The following is a 7,643-nucleotide window of genomic DNA, read 5'->3' on the forward strand; positions in this document are numbered from 1 at the left end:
TTCATTGAGGGGTTGGTTCTGGGTCAAAGCTGCAGAGCTCCTAAGACGGACCCTCAATGTCAAGTTTACAGTCGCTGTGGCCGCACCCGCCGTACTGATGTCCCCACAGCTCTACTGACTGCTCCCTCCATCCTTTTTCAGGGCTAACAGAAAGCGGGAGCCCCTGCCAGCCTCCCAGGGCGGGCAAAGACCAAGCCGGCCGCTCGGAAGATGGCCTTAGAGGTCCTCGCCGCGGGCTCCCTCTACCAAGGCCCCGAAGTCAACAGGATAAGGCTGATGTCAGACTCGTCGAAAAAGGCAGCCTCCCCGCTGAAAAGCCTGGTCCCCGCCAACACCAAACTCACCACCATCGAGACCAAGAGGATCATGTCCGTCCTGGACGAGACCATCCACAAGGCGGAGCTGGCGAGCCTGCTGTCGTTCGCGGCCGCCCATGTGGAGGCGCTGGCGGGCGGGCTGGGCGAGCGCCTGGCGGGCGCGCTGAGCGAGCACGCGGACCTGTGCCGGGTGCTGCAGGACGGCGTCGCCAGCCTGGAGGAGGAGGAGCGGCGGCTGCAGGAGGAGGAGGAGTTCGAGGAGGACTCGTGGCTGAGGGACCGCCTCCTCTCGCTGGAGGAGCGGAGATCCCACCTGCCGCCGCTGATGCAGCAGATCCGAGACTCGACCAAGAGCATCCTGCGGCTGCTGCTCACCAACCCGCAGGCCGCCGGTTTCCTGCAGGCGCAGGCGCGGGCGCAGGCGGGCAGCCGGAGCGCGGGGGCCCAGAGCTTCATCGACAGCCTGGTCGAGCTCCGGGGGTTCCTGTTTGAGAAGCTGCTCACCAGCCCCATGGAGGCTCGGGACAAGGCCCAGTTCATACAGGACATCACCAAGCGGAACAGGAGGAACCAAGAGCTCATCGACACGCTGGAGAGCGAGCTGGCGGCGAGGCTGAAGGACCGGGCTGCGGAGGTACCGGCCCCGCGCGCTGTTGGCCGCGGAGCCAGCGAGGCGCCCAAAGCCTCTGGCAGCTGGGTTTCCCCCCAGCGACTTAAGCAGACGCTTTCCTTCATTTACTCCAATAGGGGTTTGAGTCCTTTACGAGGTGCCAGGTCTTATAAATTAAGCCCATGTGGTCCCAGCCTCATGGAGTTCACAGTAAGGAAGATACGTCTTTTTTTTTTTTTAAATGTATTTGTTATTTTTTCGAGAGAGAGAGAGGGCTAGAAACATCGATGAGAGAGAAACATCCCAGGGCCGCCTCCTGCACGCCCCCTGCTGGGGGTGGAGCCCACAGCCCAGGCATGTGCGCTGACCTGGAATGGAGCCAGTGACCTCTTGGTTCCTGGGTCAACGCTCAGCCACGGAGCCTCACCAGCTGGGCACCCATTCCTGTATTTGAACCGAGGGTAGGGGACAAGCCAGGCCCTCAAGGAAGAGCTGGTGGCAGTCCTGCGGTGTGTACTTGTCACATCTTGCATCGCACTGTGTCTATGCCAACTGGGCAGCCCCTGCTGTTTCCCCAGCAGGAGTGTCGAGCTGTCTCCAGACCTTTCCTGTGCCCTGCACTCCTGCCAGGAAAGAGAGGGGGGTGGCCAAGAACCTGGGCTGTAGATCAGGCATACCTGGCTTCAAATGCCCGGGTCAGCTGCAGCATCCCGGACAGACGACTGGACCCCTCCAGCCTCAGTTTCCCTGTCTGTGATCAGGCTGTGCCTATCGGGGGTGAGCAGGGGTCCCACAGGTGTTCACAGGGCCTTTCCTCTTCTTGGCCCAGGTGGAGAAGGAGAACTTTGTGATCCAAGAGCTGAAGAACCACCTGCACCAGGTGCTCAAGTTCTCGGAGAGCAGCCTCCTCCGCACCAGGCAGGAGGCGGAGAAGCAGCAGAAGGCGGACTTCCGGGCCTCGCAGGCCAGGGTGGCCAAGATCCAGCAGGACATCCTGCAGCTGCACTCGCAGCTCCACAACCTGGTCATGGAGAACCGCGAGGCAGAGCAGGCGCTGAGGAAGGTGCCCTGGGGAGCGGGCAGGAGGGCACAGGGGAGGCACAAGGCAGGGGACGGGGCGGAGGGAAGCCCAGGATGGAGCCAGCGTCCCGCCCCCTGGGAGGCAGGAGGGTGTGGCACAGGGGGCTGGGGGCTGGGGGCGGAGAGATGAGATGGGATCCTGCCCTGCAGCAGCTCGCTGCTCTGTGACCTTGGGAAAGGGAGTTAGCACATCCGGTCCTCAGTTTCATCATCTGTGAAATGGAGACCTGCCTTGTGTGGATTCATAGGCGAGGGGTGTAAAGCACCCACCGCAGGGCCGGCTGCTGCCCAGAGTGCTGGGCACTGTTTGTCGTTAATACTAGTCCATCCAACAATGACCGATTGCATGTTTTTGTAGAAGAAATATAAAGTGGAGACGGAAATAGAGAACTGGATCCAGAAATATGATATGGAGATGAGTGAAAAGCAGGTATTTGTCTCTGCAGAAGTCTAAGTGTATTTCCCACTATCCTCTAGGAATGGGGGGGCGGAGAGGCCCCAGGCTGGTCCATGGCCCTCAAGCCCCCCACCCAGCTCTGTGATAACCTCCGTGACCCACGGCCCTGGCTTCAGGGCCAGGGATGCCTGCTGACCACTGGCGGCGGCCTGAGCCCTGAGCTCGGATAGGCCCGGTCTCCTTTCCCCTCTTCCAGGCCTTGCAGGCAGAAGGCCTCACTCAGTGCCTGCGGCTGGTATCCTGGGGCGGGAGGGGCCCCCCGGGGAGCGCAGGGCTGTGTGCAGCGGAGGCCGGCAGGCAGGCCCGGCCGGTGAGCCCACCCAGCGCTCCCCAGGACGAATACGAGGAGCTGGACAGCGTCCACAAGGAGGAGAGGGTCCAGCTGGAGGAGCTGAGGCAGAGGCACGACGTCCTGGTGGAGGAGTTTGCCCAGATCCGCCTGGAGCGGGAAGTCAGCTCCAGAAAAAGGATGGAGGCCGACCAGGAGATGGTGCGCATGGTGCGGGCCGCCACGCTCATCCAGGCCGTGTGGAAGGGCTACCTGGTCCGCTCCATGCTCAGGTCCAAGAGGAAGAAGAGGGCCAAGAGCAGAGGGAAGGAGGGGAAGGAGGGGAAGGAGGGGAAGGGGGCAAAGGCCAAGGGCAAGAAGGCCAAGGGCAAGGCATGAGCCCCCTCCCCCATCCCTGCCCCCCCCCCCCAGCCGGCCAGGAAGCCACTGGGACGGGGGAGCCGGCTGATGAGGGCTTTAACACTCTTTCAAAATTAAAAACCATGTTAAACCACATCCTACAAATACACCTCGTTTTCCCCAGGGCTGTTGGCTGGGCGTGCATCCATGCCTGCAGATGCCGCTCCCATGAGGGGGGCACGCAGGTCAGGGCTCAGCGCCGAGCCTTCCTTCCCTTTCGCCTCTGTGGGAAGCCAGAGCCCCGGCTGCAGCCCCCGTCCCAGACCAGAAGCTGCCATGGCCGGGATGGCCACATCGCCCACCAGGACTGCCCACAGAGGGGCAGGGGCAGGGGCGGGCAGAGAGCTGGGGGGGCACAGGGCTTCAGGCTGCCCTCAGCCCCCGCTCTGGGATTGTCCACTTGCCTACAACTTCTCCCCCAACCAGCACTGTGAAAGCTTAGGAGTCCCAAGATCATAAACCAGCAGCCTCCCATCACCTTTATTTGGTGCCCAGGTCGTTGAACAATGTATCTTTTTTAAAATTCACTGCTGGTATTGAAAAAATCAGGGACCCTCACGCAGAAATCCAGCTTCCTGCCTTTTGTGGAAAAATCTCATCACCTAGATACCCCCGGCCTGCATGTCTTCCGGAGCTGAGCTGCAGCACCCGTCAGATGGTGGAGACCGTAGGCTGCCCCAGTCCCCACCACTCCCAACTGTCTTCCCAGACACCGCAGCTTGTCAGTTGCCCCTTATCATCACACTCAGGCTGTTGCTTCTCTTTTAGTCTAGTCAGGGGGAAAGAGGGGTACTTCTGGCCCATGTCTATTAAAAAGGGGAGGGGTAAAGGCAAATGAGAGCTGAGAGGGAGGGAACTAATTCTCTGGGAAAGCTCTAGGAAGTTTAAACATCCATATGTTTAAAATGCAAAGTGTTTGTGCCAAGAGAGCTGCTGACTTGCTTCCCTCACGCCCCGCCTGCCCCGTGTAGGTGCGCACGTGTGCATCCCCGGCCCTGGCCCCCGGTGGTCCCTCCCAGACCGCTCCCCAGAGGTTGTTGCTCTTCCCTTCACCAAGAAGCTGTACAGAACCAATGACGGGGCTTCCAGGGGGCTCTGGAACCCCCTGCTTCCTGGAGGTGCATCAGGGGGAAAGAGGGAAAAGGCGAGGCCCGAAGCCCAGGCCCACCCAAACCCCCCCGGATGCTGGGATTCTGGGTACAACTCCATCTGAGCAAAGGCTCTGGGTTGGTTGTAAGTGACCCGACCCAGGTGGCACAGCTGACAAGCAGTGGAGCAGGGAAGTTACACCCGACCCCTTGGGCCTCCACCCTGAGTGCTCTCTAGAGGCACGTGAAACTTTCTGGCCTTGGACACCCCCCCCGCCCCGTGTGGTCAAGTCCTAGTCACTGTGTTGTGTTTTTTTGAAAAGGTGGGAAATGTGTGACACTGTAGCCCACATTCTGAGCTCAGGAAGCACCAGCCCCCCAACCCATTAGTGGCATTGGCCGAAACTGATGGTTGGAGGCCAGCGTCGCCTGAGGCCCACGCTCCAGAACTTCAGGAGCCCACTCACCACCGTCCTGATTTCTTCCACTTCCTTGTTATGTCATTTAACATTATTTAAATCAACTCAGGCCTAACATCGGCCTTTCCCCTAAGGAAAAAGAAATTAGTACAAGTCATGGCGTTGATGAGCTATTGACATATTTAATACATGAAAATAAATAAATACATGATTTTTAAAATAAAAAGCCCACCCACATATCACCCAGATCCTCGTGTCCCCCTGGGGTCTGCACACCAGGGAAAACTCCTGAGGCCTCTGGACTTGGCTGGAAGCTTATCCTGAGCAGGAAGTTTGGCTTGAGAAGGGGAGAAGGAACCCTCCGGCTTGGGGGAGGTGGAGAGCCCCCCTGGGGGGGCATCCCTGGGTTGGCACTGATACAGCGTGGGGCTATGACAGGACTAGAACAGGCACCTCAAGGGGTGGCCCTCAAATCCACATGGGAAGCAGGGAACAACTAGAGACTGTCAGGACAGAGGACGTCTCTGACCACCCTTGCCGTGTTTGCCACTATGAGCGCTTCTCCAATACCTGGCGGTCACCCCAGAAGCCCCTCACCTATGCCCCTGAAACTGTGCCCCTTGGTGATCCCATAGGCAAACCTGATGAAAGGACTAAGAAACTCATTTCCAAGGGGGCTTTGGTTTCTGGGTGGCCCCACCTCGCCGGGGCGTAGCTGGCACTGAAACACTGACTGACTGAGCCCTGGGAGTCACCAGGGGGCTCCGGAAGGTCACCCCCAATGGGGAAGGCCTGGGATCCCGAGGCCCACTTGTATGGGGGCCACTGGTGGGTGGGCAGCCAGTGCTGGGGACATCCAGGTGGGTGAGGGAGTGGGAACGCTCCCACCTCACAGGGCGTGGGCAGTCTAATCTCTCCAGGGACACCTTCCTCGAGACTGCCCCCACCCTGGGCTCTGCCTTCAAGGGACCAGCTTGGTGAATGGCACGCAGTGGGGTCTCCCTGGGGTGGGGCGAGTGGCCCCTAGGGGTAGCCGGGGGTGTCCAGAAGAGGGTGTGGAGTTTTGCAGCATCCCCCTTTGCCATCCTTGGGGTCTCGCAGCTGGTGCCCTCGGCTCGGGAGCCAAATAGTGACTCATCACAGTAAGAAGGAGTGTGACTGATCAGTCTGGCAAAGGGAAGAGAAACACAGTGAGCTGAGGGAGTGAACAAACCCTACACCCTTAACCCCCACCCGTAGCCCACCCTACCCCACCCCCGCCAGGCACCTGCAGCAGTAGATCCCCAAAGTCCCTGTCTCCAAGCCTGGCACCCACAGTGAGGACGCAGACCCCTCATATACTACTACGCCCATTTCTATTATTTTGCCCCTGCCAAGCATCCAGTCCCCCTATTCCAGGCTCAGAGAGGTCAAGGTGCTTGCCCAAGGTCACACAGCAGGGCTCTAATAGGAACCTAGGTGGCCACACTGAGTGCCAGGGTGCATCGCCCCATGCCGTTACCTGTATTTGTTCTTCTTCCTGGGTGTGAGGGTCGGGGTACTGCCCCTGGAGGAGGTGGTCTCACAGCTCCCATTGGCCCCTGAAGCCCGTGAAGCCCCTGGGCCCGCTCCTTTGGTTCTGTTTCGTTCCACCCAGGGTGGGTCAAAGTCTGGTGGTGGGGGCTGGGGGCCTGAAGGGCTGCCAAACAAAGTCTCATCCACGTAGGATGCCCTGGCCTTGACCAGACGGCCACCCCGGCAGCGGTGCTCACGATGGAGGCTCTGCATCCCACTGATGGCCAGCTCCCCAGGGGTCTTCATGCTGCCTGTGGTCCCAGGTGACAGCAGCCATGCTCTGCCCACCGGGCCACGCCTCCAGGGCTCCCTGTGAAAGGGGGTCAGCGTGCCACCCCTCTGTCACTGGCAGTGTCACCGGAGAAAGACGGGCAGTCTCTTAAATCCCCATCCCAAGGGCAAAAGGGTCCTCCTCAAACCTCAGGGGGCATTTCAGAAATCTGTTCGACTTCTGGTTGTCACAATGATGGAGAGAGGGGTGCTACACACAAATACTTATTGAATATGCATTCTGAGCATACATTACTCAGTAAATATTTCTAGAATGCTAGGGGGATGAGGAGAGATGGGGCTTGTGTCCATTTTGGTACCAACCACAAAACAAACTATGGTGGGAGGGGGAAGGCAGGGCCGGTCCCCATGTCCTGTTTGTATTTATGAAGCAGGAAATAGCCAGTTTCAGTCTCATGCCTACCTTGCGCAAAGAGCTTTAGAAGCATTGTCTCAGTCTTCTCATCAGTGCTGTGAAGCAGCTTTATGTCCATTCTACAGATGACAAACCTGAGGCTTCAAAAGGTGACGTCACGTGTAAGTCACACCTATAAAGCTAACACAGAGGAAGCAGAATTTGAACCTGACAGGAGTCCAGAGCTTGTGCCCTTAAGCCTTCTGCTATAGGGGGACCACGGCCCCCACTGCCCCCACAACACGCCCGATCCGCAAGTCCATGTCCGAGGACCCTGCCTTCTTGAGTGGCTTCCTACCTGAGCATCTTGGCTCCAGGACGTCGGCCGGAACGCTTAGCGCGCGCTCTCCGCCAGGTCTGGACTCCCCCGCGGGGGTGCTCGTGCGCCCCCAGCGCGCGCGGTGCATCCGTGAACCCAGTTTATCCGGGGCCGGAATCCCAGGGTCCCGGATCCCCGCCGGGGCTCCGCGCGGACCGACTCCCCAGGACAGCCAGGCCCTAGCGACGTGCGCTCCGTGTGCCCCGCGCGCGTCAAACAGCAACGGGCCAGCCCGGCGTCAGGCGGCGCGGCCGGAACCATTCGCGCCTGGGGGAAGCCCCCAAATCTAGACGGCCCCAGATTTCCCCAAAGCTTCGGAGAGGGGCCCGTCGCTCCAGGCAGGGCAGTAGGGGGGTCGGGGGGCGCCAAGCCTCTTGGGGCTGCCGAAGGGGAGGGAGCGCAGCCCGGGCCGCGCAGACGGGCGTC

General features: G+C 60.0%; 2 protein-coding genes across 2 annotated transcripts; one reads left to right on the forward strand and one right to left on the reverse strand.

Annotated features, from left to right (window-relative positions):
- Nucleotides 1-181: 181 nt before the first annotated feature.
- Nucleotides 182-3,131, forward strand: DRC10 (dynein regulatory complex subunit 10). The gene is made up of 4 exons (XM_016203042.2): nucleotides 182-951; nucleotides 1,757-1,990; nucleotides 2,366-2,437; nucleotides 2,799-3,131. The coding sequence occupies exons 1-4, from the start codon at nucleotides 211-213 to the stop codon at nucleotides 3,129-3,131; spliced, it is 1,380 nt and encodes a 459-aa protein (XP_016058528.2). The 5' UTR covers nucleotides 182-210.
- Nucleotides 3,132-4,834: 1,703 nt separating this feature from the next.
- Nucleotides 4,835-7,556, reverse strand: RITA1 (RBPJ interacting and tubulin associated 1). Its single transcript, XM_016203049.2, has 4 exons — nucleotides 7,197-7,556; nucleotides 6,908-7,039; nucleotides 6,161-6,523; nucleotides 4,835-5,826 (listed from the first exon to the last, which is right to left on the reverse strand). The coding sequence occupies exons 3-4, from the start codon at nucleotides 6,457-6,459 to the stop codon at nucleotides 5,322-5,324; spliced, it is 804 nt and encodes a 267-aa protein (XP_016058535.2). The 5' UTR covers nucleotides 6,460-6,523; nucleotides 6,908-7,039; nucleotides 7,197-7,556; the 3' UTR covers nucleotides 4,835-5,321.
- Nucleotides 7,557-7,643: the final 87 nt, after the last annotated feature.

Source organism: Miniopterus natalensis, chromosome 20 (genome assembly GCF_054644295.1).
Source record: "Miniopterus natalensis isolate mMinNat1 chromosome 20, mMinNat1.hap1, whole genome shotgun sequence".
NCBI classification, from domain to species: domain Eukaryota; kingdom Metazoa; phylum Chordata; class Mammalia; order Chiroptera; family Miniopteridae; genus Miniopterus; species Miniopterus natalensis.